This window comes from Chelon labrosus (genome assembly GCF_963514085.1).
Source record: "Chelon labrosus genome assembly, chromosome: 5".
NCBI classification, from domain to species: domain Eukaryota; kingdom Metazoa; phylum Chordata; class Actinopteri; order Mugiliformes; family Mugilidae; genus Chelon; species Chelon labrosus.
In genome coordinates, this window is record NC_140341.1 from 26,631,350 (window position 1) to 26,655,214 (window position 23,865).

A 23,865-nucleotide genomic window follows, 5' to 3' on the forward strand; every position below is an offset into this window, starting at 1 on the left:
ATGGCAGTCACATGAAAACACACCGCACACAGGAATACACACACACACACACACAGCAGCAGCAGCAGCCCTGCCTCTGCACTGTCAATAGGGCTAGGCCTACATGGTTTCCATAGCAACCTCGCCCCTCCCTTTGGCCTACAGGGGAGGTGTTTTGAAAGTTCACAGCGTGTTTGTGCCCGTGTGCGAGCAAAAAAAAAAAAAGGGGCGTGGACGTCCCAAACAACTCCCAAGAACTGAAACACCCCTCCTTCAGTCCTCAGCTGGAGCAAGTGACAGCAGCACCTGAGAGTGTGTCAAATCACTGCGAAGCTATTCGTGTTTACTCCTTTCGAAGCGGGACGTTTGACCACCTGTGAACCATGGAAGAAGACGCGTCCCACGCCGAGCCCAGCAGCATCTCTGGAAGCACCCACACCATCCCCCAGCAGCAGCAGCAGCAGCAGCAGCCCGAAAACCCGGAGATGCTCATCCCGAGCTTCAACCCGCCGTCCGCGCCGTCCTCCCCCACCCCGACCGGCACCCTCTCCCGCATGGGCTTCAGGAGCCCCACCAGCCCGAACTCCGTGGCGCCCGGCAGCCCCGTGGACCGCGGCCAGGTGAGCGCCATAACCGTGGTGGCGCTGCTGGACAAGCTGGTCAACATGCTGGAGTCGGTGCAGAACAACCAGGAGCGCATGGAGCAGCGGCAGGCCGACCTGGAGGACGCCGTGCGGGTGGTGCAGGGCGACGTGACCCGCCTGTCCAAGACGCACGTCGGCACGTCCAACAGCGTCTGCAAGCTGCTGGAGCGCTCCCGGAAAGTCAGCGTGCACCTGAAGGACGTGAAGGAGCGCCTGGACAAACAGGCGGTCCAGGTGAAGAAGCTGGAGGCCAACCACAGCCACCTGCTGAAGAGGAACCACTTCAAAGTGCTCATCTTCCAGGTGGGGGGAAAAAGAAAGTTTCTAAGACAGCCCAGCTAAATAGATTTATGCGAGGAGTACCACTCATCTGTGGAGGCAGTTTTGATGTAGCTGTTGTGAAAAAAATAAATATCACCCTTGTGATGTCACACTGATGGCACCAAGCTATGCAGGCTAACACTGAGGCCTAATCACTGAATCAGATAGATGCAATGTTACAAAGTGGAGATGTGGATCTTAGAGATGACATAAGGTAATTGACAGATGTTGTCAAGGTGCATCATGGGAAACAAAAGAGCTCAAATGGCTGGTCTAGCCCTTAAGGTAAATGAACTCCAACATGAGGACTTACTCTTTAGCGTGTGTGCTTCAGTGTTATTTGCATTCCTATTTGACTGCAGTGGCGCATGTGTTTGGTTGTGTGCCTGGTTGACACTGACACGTGATGTGTTGTAGGCCATCAGCACTTTAGAACACGTTCAACACTTAAGGCTTGTCGAGCTGAACATTAGAAGCGCTGTGAAACAAGATGTGCAAGAACGGGGAATAGAATTTGGTTACTTACGACCTTATCAAGGCTTTATCAAGTTTGATACACTCACCCGAGTCTCTTCCTGTGTGTGTGTGTGAAAGAGAGAGAGTGTGTGAGATAGAGAAGAAGGGTGTGTCTGGGAATGGAGCTACAGAGGATAATGGAGGAGGGCTCAGTCGCTGACTTTGACTAGATTTGTTTACACCCCCATAGTCATATTTGAGACGGGCAAGTGGTTTCTGGATGGGTTTCCCTGCTTCAGCTGCCGCGGCACACCTGTGAGGGTGAGACGCCATGCTGCCGCAGAAAACGTGCTCAGCTTTCTCATTACCAGAGAGAATTGAGAGTGTGAATAATAACCTTACATAAACAACGCCTTACTTAGATAATGACAAGCCGAATGTCTGTTTACGGAGCGAGATAGATCTTCCCCTGCATTCTTGATGCGCAGATAGAGGAGTTTATTGTGTTAAGTGGTTGCCATGCAAGGCCAGCGCAGGCCGTGGCTGTATTTGACGGATGCATTTCCTTTCAACCAAAAAAAAAAAAAAAGACTGGAGTCTTCGTGCATGAATAATACGTGCATGTCTTCTCATGCTTGTCTTTGTGTGTGCGTGTGTGTGCGTGCGCTACCCAGGTAGAGAGGGGGAGGGCATTGTTGACACAGCCAGAGCCACTAAGAGCTCTTAACTGCCGCTGTTATCTGGTTTCCCAGGTACTGAGACTCTGTTGTTCAAATGCATCAGGTGCCAAGACCTTACTCTGTACAAGCTGGCTGTGTGTCTGTGGGCGAGGCACCGTGGATCGATTTGATCAAATTCCCGGTCACGCTAGAATGGAGCCACTTGTTACTTTGGAGATAAAGTGGATAGTTCTTGCTTTTAAGGCGCTGTCAAATCCTTTGTTTTATTCTTTCAGTTATTCTTCAAACAGTATTTGAATATTATAAAAGCACATTGGAGTAAAGTTTGTGTGGGCATTTTCCGGCTGTACTGTTGATTTCCGAAGTCAAACTAAAGAGTGGAGCATTTGCAGATGGGTGTAGTAAGGCCACGGTATGACCTCAAGGGCGTGTGCGTTCTTAGCAGCTCGCCTGTTGAATGCTACGCCGATGTGTTGGGTCAGGTGTATGCAGTTACAGAGCTGGTAAATGAGACTCGGTGTGCCTGAGGGGAGTGGGTAATAAAAGAACTTAGTGCAGCCCTTGTTCCTTCTCCTGGGTTGACTTCTTTCTGTGACCATCACCATCCGCCTCACCTAATCTCTTTTTGTACTGCCAGTATTGTGTCTTTATCTTCTCTGTAGTGTAGTTCTGCGCTTTAAGTTTGTTGTTTGATACCTTTTGGCGCACTTTTCAACAAACTCCAGCTTGCATGCAGCCATTTTTTTCTCTCCTTTGGTCGGGCCACCTGTCCCGGTTCCCTGAAACCACACACATGCTGCACGCCTCACGCTGCTCTTTGATAACGTGCTTTCGTTGCACAACCAAGTGCCAAACGCGTATGAAGCCCTGCCGCTATCAGCCGAGGGGCCCTTCTCCGCGGCAAAATTGATCCAAAACACTCATCACCCTGTACGTGCCAGCTGAGGTGGAAACACAGAGGGATTCTGGGTAAGCACCCACTGCAGCACAGAGCGGGGGTCCCCACCAGCTCCGGGCTTTGGCCACGGTCAGTCAGAAATGACAGCACTGTCTGCCGCTCCGCTGCATTCCTGTGCATAACAGGGTCTAATGAGGACTTAATTACCGCTGCTTGGGCCTTGTTTGTTTGTTTTCGCGCACCAGTGCTTTTCCTGTCTCCACATGGCTTTTCTCTTGCATGCACACACGCACATACACACACACAATTCCCAGCCATCTAAGATTCCACTGTGCCCCGTGTCAAGACAGTTTTATTAATTTCTGTTTGGAGAAGCTAAAAGACAGCAGATATTTTCCTTTTCTATTATTTGTCACAGAGACTCATTACCTGATAGTTTAAATATCAACAGTCGCCCTGGAGATCTTCTAACTTATCTGAATTTACATCGCCGCCACATGCTGCAACAAATGCGGTGTATTTGGAATTTCATTTCCTGCGACAGAAGTAATTTATGTCTGGGCAGATTATGATGTTCCCATCTGTGTTTATTTCACAGCAGCTATTTCATCACAGCAAACACTCCAACCACAATGGAAAATTGAATTTGAACGCAGTGAGATTTTTATGCGCTCTCTGACGGGCCAGAGTCAGAGTTTTGCTAACTATATAGCGGTGAGAGTACAGTTGTCTGGCTCCTTCGCCGGGATGGGAAGAGGATGTTTGGTGATTTATTTATTTATTTAAATTTTTTGGAGGGATGATCTCTAATCGCAGAGAGAGAGGCAGGGAGTGACAGTAGTCCAAGTTCTCACACACTATCACGCTCACACACTATCAAAGAACATTCATATCCCTCGTAGGAAAAAGAAATATACTCCCCAGCCAAAGTAAACACAGTGAGTTGCATTCTGTTGCTATTGGACTGGTAGTTCATTCAGTCACATATTATATTATATATATATATATATATATATAGATATAGATATAGATATATATAGGTGTCACCCATTTAATAAGTTAGAATGAATTAGTAAGACAGCTTGTGAAACAGCATTTCCATCTTTCGCCACGTCCTGACTCATTCTCTACTGAAGGCTTTTTCAACGCTCTTGAGGCTTAACATATGTCACTGTCATTTTGTTTGCTTTGCTGCCAATCGTCATGGAGCTTTTGTGTAGCCACACTTGACCAAAGGTTGAGACTTAATGTTAGCTCTCAGCAGCAGGAAATAATGGCTGTTTAACACAGTCATGCTCTGAGACGGAGGACGGAGAACTGGTAACGCTGTTCCCAGCCTCGCCCGGAGCTCTTACCTTTTACTGTAGTTTAATGACACGGAGTAGAAAAATGTTCAGCTTGTCTATTTTTGGTCCCATCTCGTGCAAAAAAAAATCAAATGCAGCGCGACCGATGCTACAAGAGAAACCCTTTAAGCCAAACTCTAATGAATCAACAGCAAAAAGCGTATTATATTTCTTATTATCTTTCATAATAAAATATGTTCAGGGGGAATAAGATAGTCGAGTGTAATTGGAGCACATATTGTGCATGTTCCCTGCAGAATCTTCCATTATAAAATCACATTTCCACAAGTTTGAGCAGGCCGCTGGCTGCAGGCTACAGCTGAGATTAGTTGAGTGTCTCTTTCTTCCGGGTGATATATTACACCAGGAAAGCAGAAAGCAGCGCTAGCTGTTTCTCTGCTTTCAGGTTCTGGGCCTACGTGTCATCAAACTTTAGCCTGTTGCTCATAAAATAAAGGAGAAGAATAGGCTGCTTACGTTAATGTCTGCTGCTGTTTCCACTAAAGGAGCGATGTGTATGTGAGGCAGTATTATTCATTTATTTATTCTGACTGTTACTAGTAGTGTAGGAAAAATAAGAAAAAAAAGTAAGTTGCAGTAATGTTTCTTAGAAATTAGTGTGTAAGTTCTCTTTAGAGTAAAGTAGGCTAACCCCTGTAACCGCTCATTACTTTGACAGTTTGATGGATTGGCTCATTCACTGAGCTAAGGCAAAAGACATGTTCACCTTTCACAGGATTGAACTGGAAAATGTTGCTAGCTTTTGCAAAAATGGGAGAAACTTGTATTCCAGGAAGTGCAAACTGATCTTATTCGTTATGTTTACGTGGACAATAAGGTGACGTTCTGCTAATAAGTAGATATTTATAGCCCAATCAACACAAAAATGTCCTCACGTAACAACCTTAAGAGTTGCAAGAGACTAGTAGAAGAGGAAGGAGTTTTCAATCAGATTGAAATATAAATAGTAATCAAAGTTTACACCACCCCTGGTGTAAACTTTGATTACTATTTATATTAGTGCCTAATAACCATGTAAACCTCCAACAAAGGTTGGAGAGTTTGAGAGAAACTCTACAAGTCCAGTTGCCTTTTTTTGAACCTTTGTTGGATATACCATGACCTGGATGACTGAGAACCTTCACAGACAAACCATGTAAACCCTCTATCTAAAAGGAATGGATAGAGTGGATCGAACTAATGCAAGTATCTGATCAGCCAGTCACGTGGGAACAACTGCATTTAGGCGTGTAGATATAGTGAAGACAATCTGCTGAAGTTGAAACTGAGCATCAGAACGGAGAAGAAAGGTGATTTAAGTGACTTTGAACGTGCCATGGTTGTTGATGGAGTATTTCTGAAACTGCTGATCTACTGGGCTTTTCATTCACAACCATCACTAGAGTTTACAGAGTTTACAGAACATGGTCTGAGTTCAGTTGCTGCACCTCTCTAAGTAAAAATTCCTTGTTGAGGTCAGAGGAGAATGTCCAGACTGGTTCGAGTGGATAGCAGGGCAATAGTAACTCAAATAACTACTACTTGCAAGCGAGTTATGTGGAAGAGCATCTGTGAATACACAACACGTTAAACCTTGAAGAGGAGGGGCTTGAGCAGCAGAAGTCCACACCGATGGCCACTCCGGTCAGCTAAGAACAGAAAACTAAGACCTCAATTTGCAAGGGTCCATAGGAATCCGACAATAGAAGATTGGACAAAAGTTGCCTGGTCTTATAAGTGATAATTTCAACTGCAAGATTTGCATGGTAGGGTCCGAGTTTGGCATAAACAACTTGAAAGCATAGATCCATTCTATCTATCTTATATTAACAGCTGTGTACAGATTAAATGGAGCATCTTACCTGAGTATTGTAGCTGACCATGTCCATCCCTTTATGACCACAGTGTATCTATCTTCTGATAGCCACTTCTAAACTGGTTTCTTGAACACAATAATGAGTTCACTGTAATCAAATGGCCTCAACAGTCACCAAATCTCAATCCAGTAGAGCACCTTTGCGATTAGGTGGAACGGCTGATTTGCATCGTGGATGTGCAGCCGACAAATCTGCAGCAACTGTCAGAACGCAATGTGCGCTTTCCATCTTTGTTAAATGCAACATGGTTGTGTTGAGGATTTGGAGTTGTGTAGAGGCACTTTAAGACAAACACTTGAGCTGATTGCATCACATAATTTTAGCCTTGGTTGCTGGCAGTGTTTAGACCATGAATAACTGTGACACCCGCACTTTTCTTTATGATAAGTCAAAATGTATTCTGCGTAAAGGCCCGTTACGTTGATACAAATGCAGTTTAACACTAATACCTTAATATCAATACCATCAAGATGACATATTCTATGCTGGAGTTGGAGAAATGTTGCGTCTGTAACCACCACTACACAAGAAGTGACTTGAATGCATTTTGTCCTCCACGTTGAGTTTTGAACTATTTTTAGCAAAGTGTGGCTCTGGTGCAAACCTCAAAAGAGTAAAACCTCTGAAACAACTGCAAAGCCTTTAAGGCGTGCTCCAAATGAACACTGAAGTTTTGTTTACATCACGGATTTTAGCTTTGTTAACTTTCTTATTTTTCTTTTGGGGTTAATACCTCAGATAATCATCTGGGTTTTCAGACAGCAGAAAGTCAAAATGGCAGAAGAGATAGGAAGAGATAAATCCAGAGAGAGAGAAAAAGTACGCATATGTATCCTGTTTTGTCTACTAGTCACAATAGTATGAGTTTGGAGAAGAGATTATACTGACATATGCAAACTGTATTTGAGAGCTAATCTATACGCATGTGGACGGGGCGCTATCACCTTAAGTGCTTGCTGCTCTTCTGCCAGATGTCACATTCAGGTTTGACAAGTCTGCTCAACTGTTTCAGTCTGTGAGGCAAGTTAGCAACTGCAGATTCCTGCGGCAAAATACCAGTTTCACCTGCTCTAATAACACAGAAAAGTGTCTACAAAGTTTAGGACTCTGACTGAGCATCGGTCTAAATAACGTGCGATTGAGCATGCTAGCAATTCAGGTTTGAATTGTGTTGTTTTCGTATCATTTTTCCCTCGCCATATTGCCAGATTTCTCCGAAGGAATAGGCGCAATACAATAAAGCTGTGTGTCGCCTCCCCGCATATCCCATGATGCAATGCGCGTCTTTGTTTTGGATGTGGCAAGAACACATATTTAGCGCGTCTTTCATTATACCACAGGTATTAATAGGTAACAAAGCTCCCTTGCAATCTTCTTTTTTTTTTTTCTTTCACAGTTTCTGGCTCTTGTTGTGCCCTCTCCACTTTCTTTCACACCCGCAGTGAATCATGTGCGATGCAGGTGGGGACTTATCAGAGGCGAAGAGTTATTTTAATAGCTAAAGAAACTGGGAGTACTGGGAGTTTTGTTTTTTTCATGGGATCAGAAAAAAAACCAAAACAAAAACAAAGATAGTCTTTAAACTCCTTTATTTTTGCCCTTGGACTCCATCTGCGTGTTTGCTTGTTCTCAAACCGATCTTTACCAAGGCCTCTACAGCCATTTGCAGGAAGACGGAAAACGTGAAACAATCGCAAAGACGTAAAACAATTGCCATTTTGTTTCTCGCCGTTCTTAGTTCTCAACTCTGAAATAAAACATGAGAACACAACTTGCCTTGCGATAACATGATGACTTCCTGCTTCCACCGTGGACGCTCATGCCCCTTGACCTCTGTAAACATTGTGGAGCCTTATCAAAAATGTTTGCGGTATCTCTGCTCGGCCCTTATCAAACAATGGTTCTGATTCGCATGCATGGGATTGTTCTGAAGCACTGCGTAAAGAGGGACCTATGGAGATTTGAGCCAAATAGTTGAAGGAGTTTTACATAGTCAGAACTGGAGGAACTCGAGCTGTGAATGTGCAGGAATGTTGCGGTGACACTGCTGAAGACATTCTTCACCGCTTTGCACCATTCATCATGGAGGAGCGGGGTTAGATTAGTTGACGTGACGTGATCTGGTTGATGTAGAGGAAGTGCATTAAGTGACACAGGCCCTCACAGGTCCAGTCACCTAGGGGGGTATTATAATGAATATCATTACATGTGTGGAGTTAATAAAGAGAACTGGATGATACAGAATATGAAAGACATCCTCATCTAGAGCGTGCAGACTGCTGTCCTGTAAAAGACCGGTTACGTGGACGGGCTTCCAGTCCGCCAGGATCATCATTTATGTCAACAGGAGTAATGGTAGCCTCTCTAGATCACCACAATCTCCGTTCTACCAGCACGTCAGCATGACATCGCGCCTGAATTGGTTATTGTGTTGTGCAATTACACAAGCACACAAAGCCAGTAAACATGCCGTGTTTTCTTTTACTGAGGCAGATATGGGAGGGGTGCAAGGCTTTATAGGTACTGTGCCAAAAAGTGTGATTCACAATTGAAGCTCAGTAGCTCCAGTGTTTGTTTCTACTTTTATAAGTGCAGGACATTTGGAGTTTATCAAGTTTTTTTGATAACACAGTCCCGTGACAAAGAGCAGAATTCCTTTTCCTTTCCTCCTTCCTTCCTTCCCGTGTCCACAGATGGCCCCTCATGCACACTGGGATGGAGGTGGAGGGGACGGGATTGTTACATAACGAGCCAGATAGGGGTGAAATGTAAAGCAGCGCCCCTGGGTTGTGATGGGAGGGATGTGCTGCAATCAAAACATATGCAGATGAAGGCAAATTTGCTTGTCGGGGCGCTGCCATTGTCCACTGAAGGGCTGTAGTGTAGGGACAGTGTTTTATGCCAATTTAGAGAATGAGCGATAGTGGAAGGAAGAAAACACACAGAACTTTGTCTTTGACCCCTTGTTTGAAAAGTGTGCACTTTGTGGACGCAGTCGTCAGTTGCTCTGCAGTCTCTCTTCTCGCTCCGTTTGTTTTTTTGAACAAAATTTTTCTCGCGTGTAGTGTCTGTGGTGACGATGGTTTACACTCTCATTGGTGCAGTCCCCCGGAGGCACCTGACTCACTGTGCCAACACACCTGCACCAACCTCGTCTGGTAGGATTCAGAAACCTTCCGTTCGTCGTATGAAAGGCCCACAGAACACACCTGTCCCAACTGCTGATGTGCACACATACACATGAAGGCGCATAATCAGCTATGTGCAAAACTGGTCGATATGGGCTGATATGTGGCTTTATGCCTCGCCATTAGTGCGTTGATGTGACATTTTAATATTTTTCCTGTGTGCAAATATGTGTGTGTTTTTGATCTGAAGTGTATTGAGGAAAGTGCAACTGAAGCTATTATGAGGGATGGCAGTGATTAACGTGGAGAGGGGATGTAATCTGGATTTTATTGTTTCAGAAGATCCATACATGGACAGACAGAAGCAGGAAGCACCAACTTTTCTGACTGTGTTATCAGTTTATAAACTGTATTGTCCCACATAAAATCACAAGCAAACTGAGTTAAGAAGTAATACACATATACGCCGCGGCTGGCCCTAAATGCATTTCCTCGTCCACGTCTCTCAGCGGCCGCACAAACGCTGAAAATCCTCCCTCCTTCTTCCTCCTTCACACCATCTACTCAGATGTCTTCACTCTTTTGTGCGCAGCATTGTTCAGCATTTATTAGCTACAACATGAACTGATCAGTTCCAGTAGCCACGGTCTGGAGTACACAGAGGAACTCAAGACAGCTGACAAGCCGCCGACTTCCATTGCAGCGGTACACATTTTTGCAATGACCACTGGCTGTGCCGTAGGTTCTGTGTAGATCTGTTGCAGGTGCATCGAGCTTTACTGGAGTTTTGCGTACAGAAATAAGATGAAGAGGCTGAACTGTGAGGCACACATTAATATGCTCACATAGATATTGTTGGGAAGATTTGATGTTCATTGTATTCATCTTGTTCTTCCAGAATCTTAGCATACTAAGATTTGCTAACCTGTGCTTAACAGAAACTGCAGCCGAAGGTCACAAGTTTAGCCGGTATTTATGGCACTACATGAAAGGTCCGGGGATTTAAGCTGTTAGAAATCATCCCGAGGGGGACATGAATGTCTCTACCAGCTTTCCCTGCAATCCATGGAACATGTCAAGGCATTTCAACCCATAATCTCAACCTCATGCTGGTTCTGGGCGAAAAGTCTAGATCCCCAAAGCCAGTACGACTCATCCCCTGGAATGGATATAGTACTCACTGCAGATGTGTGCAGGTGCCTGTATTCACAGACACATGTATAAACAACGACTTGAGAGCAGATGAAGAAGAAACCGTATAGGGTATCATTACCGATGTGGTGTAAACAGAGACAGACACTCGCTGAGTAACATGAGCCCATCTCAGCTCTTTCACTGAGTTGCAACTCTGTCGTGCCCCTCCCTGATCTCTGCATGTGAAGAGAGCAAGAGACTCCACAGAGCTGACTTACATAAGCTCTGGCTAAGTAACACCTTGCAGGACTCTCAATTAGATGGTAGTTCTACCATGCAACTGTTAAATGAGATCTTGAAATGTGTTACATAACCTCCAGTACAAAATATCTTTGTAGTGCGCACCCTTTAATGTACAGTAAACCAGCAGTCACACTAAATTAACTTTGTTGTTTTGGGTTTTTTTTTATGTGCTTTCATCTCGGTCTCTTCAACAGCTCTCTTAAACAATAGTCCACGTCCTACATGGCTGCACACAGACACTCGAACGCACACATACTGTATCGCGCTCCGTGGCTAATAAGCGCTCGCTTAGAGGGTACGATAATTAACAGGGTTCCCAAGAGAGAAGTGCCAGAATGTGAGGTCCTCACACACACACACACACACACACACAGGACAGACCAGGGTCAAATGGTATTTAGGAAAACTTTGTTTACTTGGGCTCGCTTGCTTGAGACTGTTGAGGGTTAAACTGGGGACATGCTAATTTCACACAGGCTTACTGCTTGGGCAGCCAGTGGGTGAAGGGTTACTCTTTTCTTTTTGTAATGCAAACCTTTCCCCATGATATTGCAGTCTATGTCCAGTGGATGAGTGCACTGCAATCGAGCCAGCCTTTGTATTTGTGTGGTCAAACCAGCTGCCACCACAGTGTTGATAATGTTTGTGCAAGTACCGATTGCAAAAATGTTAGGCTCAGGAGCTGCTTGTGGACGACATGCTATTGGCTTTGTTGTTGTTTTTTTCAGATAAAAAGGGTTGGTTTTGTTCTTAGGAATTTACATTGATCTTTCAATTACTCAAAAACTACACAGTTACCTCATAGCATTTGTATTATTTGTTTAAGAAGTATTTATTGCATCAGGCGTAGTGTCTGGCCTGATTATTGATCCTGTAATTTGAAATCCAGAAATATTGTTTGTGTTAGCTTTAAAGAGACCAGCTATGAATGTCTGGGAATAACTAATGGGAAAGTACCATCTGCCCCATAAATGGTGTGACTGCTTTGACTACTGAAACGCAAATGATAGCTGATTCATTCATTCATTCATTCATCTTCTGTAACCGCTTGTCCTGAACCCGGAACCTTCTTGCTGTGAGGCATCAGCGCTAACCAACCACGCCACTGATTCAGCTGCAGTGTATCTACTGCTCTATGCTCTTTGTCCATGTTCTATCACAGCACTCTACTCCTATTTTTCTACATAGTATGGTCCTACGTGTGCTAATACCGATTGTTGTCAGGAAAAAAGAAACACAAACCTAGATGTAGAGGCTGTCAAAAAACTGTATGTGATATTGCCACTGGAGACGCTACTGGTAGTGTGTGTGATCCCTTGAAGCAGAGGTCAATTGATATTGACAAGTGAAGCATTCGTTGTATTTTTCACCACGAGCAACGTCAATAAAACAATGTTACTGCAGCAAGTCTTACACAGTTAGTCATAGGTGGGCTCAGCTCTCATTCGCTCGCTGAGTTTGACTTTCATTTGCTGCCTCCCACACACTTCACTACCCACACTGATTATACCAAACATGTCTGGGCCAAATCAGAAAGTCTATGACGTGCCCAGACAGGAGCAGAGGTATCAAGATAGAATCTTTAGAAACCTTAACACCACCAAGCAATCAGGGAAAGATTAGTCTTTATTATCAGGGAATGGTCCACTGGGGGTCAGGAGAGGCCAAATTGGCTCTGATTTTCTAATCATGGCCGGTCAGATTTAGGTGGGTGCTTAACCCTTGAGCTACATCACACTTCATTCTGATTAAAACTGCCTGACTCTATCTGAAATGTACACACAGGGATGAAAAAGAGATAAGCATGCAGCCTGAAGTAACATTGTGTTTGCAGAAGTGAGTTTTCTTTCTGTCATTTCTCAGTTATCGCTAATGTGTTTAATACATACACCGTCACCCACGGAGTTCCTGACTTTATGATTTGAGTCTGCGTGAACTCTCTGTGGGTGTGGTGCAGTGTCACAGTAGCAGCAAAATGAGGCATTCAAATACTGCTCAGTCAGGTACAACAGTAGGGAGGCACAAAGAACAAAACTGAAAGGGGGGATTACAGTTCAACTAAATGAGAGGCAGTGGTAACCAGAGCTGTTCCCTAAGGTGCTACCTTTGTCTTTCTGGATTTCAAGTTACAAACCTTTGGTGCATCATGACTCCCAGCTTTTCTTAAGAGGAATAGCATACCTCTAGTGGTTTTTAGTGGTAAATACACTCTCACTATCTGTCTACACACATCAGAAAAAAACATAAGACGACCTGTATATTTAATTTATCAACCCTTTATTACAGTATGCACTGTGCTATGTTTCTTCTTTCTCTTCCCTTCTTCTTAAAGTTGATGTTGTGTCTTTGAGAACACGCTGACAGATTTATTAGCAGTAAGATGCCACGCATGCTTGGCACACACCTGAGTTGTGAATCAAGTCAGCATGTCAGAGATCAAGGTAAGAGATATCAGGTGTCTGCAAGGTGGTAAAAAACATGGGGGGTTTTCTAGGCTTCCCACTTGTCAAGAACAGTGTATGTACTATGGAATAGTTTAGGTTTTCAGACACAGCATGCATAATACTTCTGGCCTTCTCAACACAATGACAATCAGTGATGTATAGAGGCCAGGAGGCAGTCTTCTAAAGCATCTGGTTGGCCCGGTCCATAAGCATGTTAATGACACCCCGAGACGTACAGCATCTTAAGACATCCTGTTGCTTTAAGCACCTGTAATATCCTAAGAGCTGCTATGCATTCTTTAAAATGCAGTCATACTTCAGTGCCAACTGTGCATGGTGAAAGGAAACAGGTAGTGTATAATGCGTACAGTATGTTACTAGAGTGTGTTCCAGGTTGAGTGAGGCCTTCTGTGGTGCTTGATACTTGCATAGTTTGAAGTGAAGCATCTCAAAAGTGACTCACTCTAGTACTTTTCTGTGAGTGCACATTACACTTGCAGATTTTACATACCCCAGCACCATTCACATATTTAGAGGAAAACACTAAATCCACTTCACCTGCTTCCAGGTAGTAAAATGGAGTGGAGGCCTATAGTCATAGCTTGTTCAGAAATGTCCTGCACATTAGCAGCTTAGAAGTCTCTTAAATCAAGTCTCACCTGGATATAATTGGTTATGAGCAAATTAATGTATACAAGTTAACTGACCAATATGCAGCCATGAGCTGGCACTGTTACCCATAAAAACAAGGCTGTGCAGTGTGTTCCATTAAGTCAGAACCAAGAAACAAGTGGTGATTTCTTTAAGTTGTCAAGAAAGGGGCTTTGTTTGTGGCCATTTCAAATGTTTAGTAGAGTATGTCAACTACTGAAGCTGCACCTTCACTCTCCACTCACTCCTGGGTGTGAAAGGATAGGGGCAGTGGGGGGAGGGGGGCGAAAACTCCAGCACACGAATCCCCAGTGGAGGAGAACATTGGATATGCACATATGTGTATGAGGGGCCGTTAGGGACATTATTCAGAATTAGCCTCTCACATACACACGTCAAACGCAAAACTCTTACACACACACGTCAAACGCTCTCACATGCACACGTCAAACGCTCTCACATATACACGTCAAATGCAAAACACTCACATACACACGTCAAATGCTCTCACATTAACACGTCAAACGCCCTCACATTTATATGTCAAATGCTCTCACATATACACGTCAAAATGCTCTCACATATACATGTCAAAATGCTCTCACATTAACACGTCAAATGCTCTCACATTAACATGTCAAACGCTCTCACATTTATACGTCAAATGCTCTCACATATACATGTCAAAATGCTCTCACATATACATGTCAAAATGCTCTCACATTAACACGTCAAACGCTCTCACATTAACATGTCAAATGCTCTCACATATACACGTCAAACGCTCTCACATATACACGTCAAACGCTCTCACATTAACATGTCAAATGCTCTCACATTTATACGTCAAATGCTCTCACATATACACGTCAAAATGCTCTCACATATACACGTCAAAATGCTCTCACATTAACATGTCAAAATGCTCTCACATTAACATGTCAAAATGCTCTCACATATATACGTCAAAATGCTCTCACATTAACATGTCAAAATGCTCTCACATTAACATGTCAAAATGCTCTCACATTAACATGTCAAAATTGAATAAAAACGGAAGGCATTTGAGTAGGAAAGGAAGTTGTTGAAAGAGGCGAAAAAAGAACAGACGCATGCGCAAAACGGCTTAACTAACTGAAACTGTACTGGTGGTTTGCAGTCACGTGATTCCAATGACGCGGAAATGATGGGGGCAGGAAGTGGAGAACGGTAATTAGAAATGATGGAAACTCGAGTAGGGTGAGCCTGCACGTAGCAGGTATTATTAAGAAGTAGAAAAATATGTAGGATATGACCCATACACACTAAGTAAAGGTGATTTTTCGTACCTGTTGTCGGACTTGCCTCGTTTGGAGGCCATCGACATCACAAATTATTCATCCTCCCGACCTCCTACACCGCTAGCCAAATGAAGGCATACAAGTGATTGGGTCAGCGGCCTCGGATCCAAAGCAGCACTGAATGACTCCTGTCATATTTTTGCCCGGGTGAGTAAATGTAATTCACTCTCTTTACATTGCTGTTTCAACTTTAATGTAACGTTACATGAATGCACCACTGGCACCAGGCTACAAGCTAACTGGCTACCTGTAGCTAACTGGTTTCTACCTAATGTTTCTAGGTCAACCATTGTCAGAGGTCTACTGAGACACCGTTGAAAACGTGGGTCGTGGCTAAGGACAACGGAGAAGTTGTTACAGCACATTGCAATTGTAGTGGTTGGGTACGTCATAATAAATGAACACCAAATCAACATGTAAACAGTCAAAATTAGACCACCTTTATTCCTGCTTTAGTAATTTGTCCAGTTGTTTGAACATGACAATGTGACAGCATCATATCATAGAGGACTGTCTGGTGTTTAAGAGTAAGTTCAGAAAGCAGAGAAGCACAACTAAATTAGGTTCTCAGCAACGTAAACAAAGCAGTCTGTTAGTTGTTTGTTACTTAATAGTATCACTGTGCATGTCACTGTGAAAAACAGATTTGATCTGTAAATGCATAATTCCTTTTCTCTGTCCCTTTTACCAACAGATTGTCAGAATCCTGCTCACATGTTGGAGCAGTTCTATGTGCCATTGAAGCTGGTGTTAAAATGAAAGAGTGAATCTTGTACTATGGAAAAGTGCAAGTGGATATCTAACTATTATCACCCACTCTCCAACACTGTCAAAATGAATCAAATGTTTATATGTTCTCATGTCTATACATGTATGTCCATAGGTTTTCATAGAATGTGACCATAATGGGTCAAAATCTTATCTATCACTAAAAAAATAAATGAGTTTCCGAAATATGCCAAGGCCACTTTGTGATGTCAATTTAAATGACTTTTATGAATTAAGTATGGCAGGGTGATAACTCAATATTGTCTATCATCTTTAGCTGGAAGTAAGTACATCAGGATGATTTTGGGATATTATGACAGTTTCTAGACAAAGTATGAAATATTTTTAATACCTATCTGTAAGAAAACAAATATAAAAACACGTTAAATATACAGAGGAGCCCAAAGTACACATCTTTACTCAATTGGAAGAACAGATACTTGTGTAAAAACAGCCTCACAAAGGTAACTCAATTGATTCAAATTAATTTACTCAAGTAATAGCATTAAAACATTTTAGGAGTTTCATATATAGAATATATTTGGCAAGAGGATGAGAGGGAGTAAGATAGGTTAGTTGTATAATTTACAAATTGTATTCATCAAGGTGGTGGTAATTGTTTAGGATGAATTCTGAGGTAAACAAATACATGGGTATGATACATAGTTATCAAAACAGTTAATGTAACATGGCTACATGCAACCTCCATGCATTATTCTGTATTTCACGGAGGTGGAGCAATGCATCTGTGGTGTCGGTGCACGTCGCTTCTGCATCAGTGTTGGTCAGATCAGCTTTTCTGGCCCTCAATCTTTCATGTTGACGTGATGCCTCTGTCACTGGTTTACCTCTCTGGTAGCCAGGATGAACCGTACATCTGTGACAGCACTTGGGCAGCCTAGATAAAATAAATGTGATTAACACCATGCACTGAGAGTAAGGAGGGAGAACTGCAGTTTACATCATGTTATTAGTCTATGAAATAATTCTCCACCGTTTTCATATTAAGTCTATAGGGCCATCTCAATCTCAATCTATCTCTGTACACTGTACAGAGATAGACAATGTCATCAATTTGAGAACAACTGGTTGCGATAGCTAACGTTAGCTAGAAATGCTAAAAACAAAGACACTGGAGATCGGCACATAGCTTAACGTTAGAACTCCAGAGGGTTATCAGAAGCTAATATTAGCTATGTTGTAATATTATAATACCCTGCTCTGTATTTTTGACAGTTTTAGCCAGCTCTGTAAGTAGCTTAATCACTGTAGCCTTACCTTTCACGAAGTGGTCACTGCAGACACAGGCGTTGTCGGACTCCGCTCTCTCTGACCGAAGACGTGGACCGAAGAAGTTTTTCAGTCACGTCCGTCGCCGTTTTTGGTCATTTTTTTAAATTGATCCCCTTTGTGGGTTACCACTTTGGGAATTCTAAAGACACTTTTTTTGTTTTCCCCGGTTAGTACAGCCATATACTACACAAAACTTGAACATTTTCCTGCCGTTGTCCTGCCGGTATCCTGCCTGCAAGACACTTCCTGCCCCCCCATCTGAAATTTGCGCGTCATTGGAATCACGTGACTGCAAACCACCAATACAGTTTCAGTTTACTCGAACACCTTCCTTTTCTACTCAAACGCCTTCCTTTTCTACTCAAACGCCTTCCGTTTTTATTCAATTTTGACATGTTAATGTGAGAGCATTTTGACGTGTATATGTGAGAGCATTTTGACATGTTAATGTGAGAGCATTTTGACATGTTAATGTGAGAGCATTTGACATATAAATGTGAGAGCATTTTGACGTGTTAATGTGAGAGCATTTGACGTGTTAATGTGAGAGCATTTTGACATGTATATGTGAGAGCATTTTGACGTGTTAATGTGAGAGCATTTGACGTGTTAATGTGAGAGCATTTTGACATGTATATGTGAGAGCATTTTGACGTGTATATGCGAGAGCATTTGACATATAAATGTGAGGGCGTTTGACGTGTTAATGTGAGAGCATTTGACGTGTGTATGTGAGTGTTTTGCATTTGACGTGTGTATGTGAGAGCGTTTGACGTGTGCATGTGAGAGCGTTTGACGTGTGTGTGTAAGAGTTTTGCGTTTGACGTGTGTATGTGAGAGGCTAATTCTGAATAATGTCCCTAACGGCCCCTCATATATGTGTGCCCGCATGGGTGTAGTTGCATGATTTTGCACAGATGAGTGGGCACAGAGGCAAAGGGAGGAAGAATGAAGATACTAACACATAGAGGAGGAAGTGAAGGATATTAAACTCACTTGTGTCCATCTCACTCTTCTTACAGTGATCGTGTGTTCATAGTTGAGGGCTTAGGGCAGAGAGAGATATAAAAGAAAAAGTGAAGAGAAGTGTTTGACTCCAGCTAAGAAACAGATGGAATTCCTCAGATGTCTTGAAGAGAAAAACGGGAGGCGTGCAGAGACTGGTTTCTTCAGTCCTCAGCAGACAGACCAAGCCAGAGTGTATTAAACCCAGACTTCGATTTACAGTGAATACTTGCCCAAGAAGTATATATTAGCATGCTTATTGGGAATGTGTGCTTGGAATATACCTGAAGTACCTCTCTGATCACTGGTCTAGAATTACAGAAACTGAAATAATCAGTTACCTGAAGTCTTAGTCTGACCATGACCAGTTCAAACACAATAAGACTGAGGTCAGCTTAGTCAAATTAAGATTGATTCAAGCAGTCATAATTTTTCAGAACTGATCCAAATGATTGTGCTTTTAACACACTTCTATCTTTTTATTTCCCCGCAGGAAGACAATGAAATCCCCTCCACCGTGTTCGTCAAGGATTCCCTTAAGACCCCGCTACCAAGCCAGTATGATGCGGAATCTACGCAGCGTAATCCATCTGTTACAGGCTCAATTGATGGCATGCACACCCAAGAGGAAGGCCTCCAGTCCATAAGCCTGTCCTCCGATGAGGACGATCTTACAGCACTCAGAGAAGAATACATGCAGGAGGGTGAGGCTGCGATGGGCACTTCCGTCTCATATGAGAGAAGAGCTGACAAGTTCAAGCGCTCCAGCCTGAAGAAGGTTGACAGCCTCAAGAAAGCCTTTTCACGCCAGAGCATCGAGAAGAAGATGACCCAGATCACCACCAAGATCGTGCCCCCGGAGAAACGGGAGAAACTCAAGAAGAGCCTCACCCCTAACCACCCCAAGAGCCCAACTGCCAAGACCTCCTCTTTCAAGGTGTCTCCCATGACCTTCAATGTGAAGAAGGTCAGAGATGGGGAGGAGCCCACACAAGACATGGGTTCACCTGGAGAAGAAGCCCATGTGGAGATTCCTCCTCTGGGGAATCTTGATGCTGAGATTCCACTGGCAGAGGTGCATTCCCAGGAGGGCCTTGTGAAGCAGGTTCATGAAGAGATGGGTCCTTCCACCCCTGAGAGTCTGAAGGCAGACCTGGAAATCAACGGAAAAGCGCCAAGCATTGAGTGCGAGATCAATGGGGATCGTTTTGCTGGCCTGGCAGTTCCAGAGCATGATGAAGATGTTGGCGAGGATGTAGAAGAGGAAGAAGAAGAAGAGGAAGAGGAGAAACACAAAAGTCCTGTTGAAACAGCAGCAGATGTCCAGCTTCCACAAGCCACAGTTGCTGTGGAGCAAGTGTCTTAATATGATTTGATTTTGAGCATCAAAATCTAGTTTCCCAATTATTCTTTTTTTTTTTTTAACTCAAGTTTAAGCAATTACTGGACGAACACCCAGCAGGCACAAATTATCCCTCCACTGTAAACAGTCTTGTCATTAGCACTCACATACGCTAGAAAGACACTTTTCAACTTCTTGAGGTAGTCCATCCCTGAACCTCTCCTTCAACACTATCTTTGATTATCACCAGCACAGACCAAAAAGTTCCAATTGAAGCATCCGGTAAATCAGTTTCCTAAACCCAGTAGTCAGGCTGAATAAAGAAGGCAAAATTGCAGCAATACATCATAACTCACTCTCACCAACCAGTGCCCACCACTTCAGTCGGTGCACATTTCCAGGGAACTGGAACAACTATCTCCCTCCTCCTGTGTTTATCTGCCTCCGGCCCTCCCTTCCTCACTGACGAATAGCCTCTTTTGTTCTTTGTGATTTTTTTTCTTTTTTGTGAAAAATAGTAAATCTTTGGCAACAGTGGTGCTGCGCACAGCCAGTTGAGGCAGCGTGTTGCCAGGCTATGCAAGAGTTGGAATGGGGAGTTCCTGCATTTTCAGTGAAAAGGTCTCCGGAGTGATTTTAGTGGTGGACTAGAGGTTGTTTACTGAATTCTCTGGGCCTGCACTGAAGCGGCCCTGGACTTAACTAACAGGTGACTTCAGTAGTCTGGCTGACTCTGGCTGTTTCATTTCTCCCAGTCTTATCATTGATAACGTCTCACATTAGCTGCATACTACAGTGATATGATATAAACCAGGAATTAACCTTTGCATCACAGAAAAGTAAAACAGAATAGATGTGAGTTTCGTCAAAAAGGATGTTAACAACACTAAGGACCTTACAAGAGACACTAAATGTCACAGGGCTACTACTTTTTATGTTTATGTACTTTTTCTATGTAAGGCACACTACTTCCTAAGTATTTACAGCTTAAACACTATAAAATAGTACGGTAATTTCGCCTTGAGTGTGTGTACTTATACAGCTAATGTTGTATCTGATTTGTTTTATTACTTTTGTTACTAATTATACTTGGGTTTTGATGTTTACTCACTTCCATATGTTTAAACCCTGGATGCTATCTGAAAAATTTCCCAGAGCACCATCACTCAATGCACTCTGCCTCGATGCACGCATAAACACACTCCTACAGTGCCGTTACCTGGCACAAGCTGGTATGAGTATCTACACTCCTGAAGGGATGGACTCTTGTGTTTGCGTAGACTAGAGTTAAAGTAAAACATGCCTCTGTCAGGCGTGGATCACTTCTCTCTAAGGGATGCCTTGCTTTTTCAGCCATAGTAAAGATTTTACACCAGCTACATAGAGAAAGTTTAAAGGGCGTGCAGACGCATCGTTTGCAAGCAACTTTGTTTGGAAGTCGTGCCTACAAGTTTCCATAAAGTGACCTTCCTCTTGTTGCTCATCGTTAGAGCTTCGCCAGCAGTTAGTTACATGCCATGACTTCCTAAAAATAATTTACCAAGTGATACCAGGTGCCAAGCATCCAGATACTAGAGAGGTCACAGAAGTGGATAAAGGCAGAGGACAGCATTCCTAGGTTTGACGGATGACTCCTGCTCAGCCCATTTTTCATGCTCTTGGCCTCCTTGTTGAGACAGTGGAAAAAGAAGAGGAGGTTCTGTGGAGCCACAGGTGTTCTGCCCCTGTAGAGGCTCCTGGGCATCAGCGTGCAGTGGAAGGGGGGGGCAAGTGTGTTGGGAAGTGTGGGAAAAGGGCTTCAGTAGTTGGAAGGGATGATAAAAGTGCCTTTGGTTAGGCAGATGTGCGTCTTGGCAGAAAGGTTCTCAAATTGTGAGAGTCTGCAATGTGTCTGAGCATGGGAGCTGAAATATGTTTAGGGGATATACATACCAGCAGCTGTCACAGCAGGATTAGGAAACTAGTATTTCAGTTTGACTACACCCCACAGGCATATGATAGGTTTTAGAGAGTCAAATGATGGCGCCTCAAGTACTCGTTGTATGTAAACTATGCAATACAGTGTTTTTATTGCATTTCTAATAATCACATTTGATTGCTCTAAAACAAGACCTTGATATCACAGAAGTGATAATAGCACACGTTTATTAAGTGAACTAACTCCTTCTTGCAGCCAACTGGTCGATCCCATGAATTGCCAATAAAAATAAGTGTATTGATTCAACCATTCTCTGTCGTATAGTGACACTTTGTTACGGTGACTTATGTGAAATCTTTAAATCTTTGTGAATATTTAACAAGCTTGTATATTATCAGTGTATAAGTGCATAAATAGGGATGAAGCATTAGGAATTGGGTTCGAACGCTGAAAATCTGCTGTTAGTAGCCATCATATAAGATCTAGTGCCACGCTGACAAGTACAGATTTATACTTGTTTGTTTGTTTGTTTGTTTGTTTACGCCCCTGATAAAGGCCAAAAAGGGAGAACATATCTAACATTATCGCATATAATTCAGATGCAAATGACTTAAATTACATATTCCTTATTAAACTGTTTCAGCTGATGTATTATTGTTTTTATTATCAGCCATGAAACAAATGTATATGTTCAGCTCTGTTTCTTTACTGCAGTACTACTCTGCAGGTCAAAAAAATAATTAATTCATACATAATTCTTATTCTTATCTTTGTGAGTGGGATTAAAAGCGAAGGGTTTCTTCCACTATTTCTCTTTTACAAAGTTTGACAAATGCAGGTCCAGGTAAATGCAGCATGGGAGGTATGACAGACTAAGTGCTTTGTGTATTACTAAAAATAAAAAGCCAATTTTCTCAGTGCGAATTTTAAGAAGACAATAAATAATTAGACCTTTATGATCTAAAACTATTCGTTATCTGTGTTTATTAAATGTGCTTATCAGTTTTATTTTCATTCTTTGTATAACTGACAGAAGTGAAAAGGGATCAGACACTACTAGGCTTTAGTGTGTGGCTTATTTTCTGCTTATTCGTGCACATGTGTTACTTGGTGATATGTTTGTCTGCCAATGTTAAAATAAATAAATGCATAAATATATGTGTATCTGTGCAAAACACCTGTTTTATTTTTTTATTTGTTTGGATATCACATTGTGAAAATCTGGCTCACACCTGGCACTTACAGCATTGTCAGGTCGCGACATTGTGTTAAACATGGTTTTATTTTAATTAACCACCTGAACCAAAGACGTTTCGTTCACAGCAGACGATTACCTGCCACCTGAGTGTTCAAATGTGCTCCTCCTGACGCGCCTTGTAAACATGCAGGCCTTTCCTTTCAAACTTTAGTGTTGGATACATTAATAAAGATTTTATAACAGTGACATTGTGTTTTTGACCTCTGTTTGCAGTACTCAAGGTAAAGGAAGACACAATAGTACCTGATATTTTTAGCGTCATCCATGTCATAAACTCGCTGATTTGTGCCTGACCTAAAAAGCTGCTCCTTAGGCCATTGCAAATTTGTTAGCTATAGGTCACAGCGCTGTAATCTAGACTGGTAGGTAAAGGGGTAAAGAAGGATTAGTCTCAGTAAAAGGAGGTGTTCAGGAGGATTTAGAAGGCTCTATGTGAAATTAAAATTAAACGCTGAGGACGAATCCACGATGGTAGAGTTGCTTTGTACAAATTACAAAATTACATTTATACCAGCTATAGTTGTATGTGTCATCATGGCAAAACACAGTCCTTGAGACACCTACTGTGCATTTCAAAGTTGCTTCTATGTCTCTGTCCACGCAAACAACCGTGCAAGTTGCAGTCAAATTTAACACGTGTATAGCTCAGATCAAAATGAAGGCAGAGTTTGAAGATGGGTGCAGTCTGACCCAAGCGACCTGAGTAAAGTTTCCCAGAAGCAGGAGGCCAAGGGGCCATTGGCCTCTCCACTTTACACCCCTGTTCCACATTCTTTTTCATGTTAGATGTACGTGTACCTCCCCAAATGATTTCTCTTTGTCTGCTGTATGAATATACAAAGCTAGTTTTCACTTTGCATTGTAGGGAATCGTTGTCACATTAAGACTGCCTCTCTATCTGTGTGTCATCATAGCAAAATGAGGACACGTACCCTAATGTAGAAGGAACTACAGTGAAAGCAGTTCTGAGTGCTCTGACAGGTATTTATACTGTATGTCTGTCCGTGTGGACAGATTCTGTCACATTCTGTCACATCATAGCATCACAACTGTGCACAATGCACGAAAACTTCACAAAAC

At 42.8% G+C, this 23,865-nt stretch overlaps 1 protein-coding gene across 1 annotated transcript; it reads left to right on the forward strand.

Moving 5' to 3' along the window:
* The first annotated feature begins 243 nt into the window (after nucleotides 1-243).
* cavin2a (caveolae associated protein 2a) lies at nucleotides 244-22,971 on the forward strand. The gene is made up of 2 exons (XM_084545055.1): nucleotides 244-926; nucleotides 18,761-22,971. The coding sequence occupies exons 1-2, from the start codon at nucleotides 363-365 to the stop codon at nucleotides 19,631-19,633; spliced, it is 1,437 nt and encodes a 478-aa protein (XP_084401181.1). The 5' UTR covers nucleotides 244-362; the 3' UTR covers nucleotides 19,634-22,971.
* Nucleotides 22,972-23,865: the final 894 nt, after the last annotated feature.

Coding starts and splice junctions, on each gene's coding strand:
- cavin2a (XM_084545055.1), top strand. CDS start 363: ATGGAAGAAGACGCGTCCCACGCCGAGCCCAGCAGCATCTCTGGAAGC. Junction 927..18,760: donor TCAAAGTGCTCATCTTCCAG/GTGGGGGGAAAA, acceptor ATTTCCCCGCAG/GAAGACAATGAAATCCCCTC.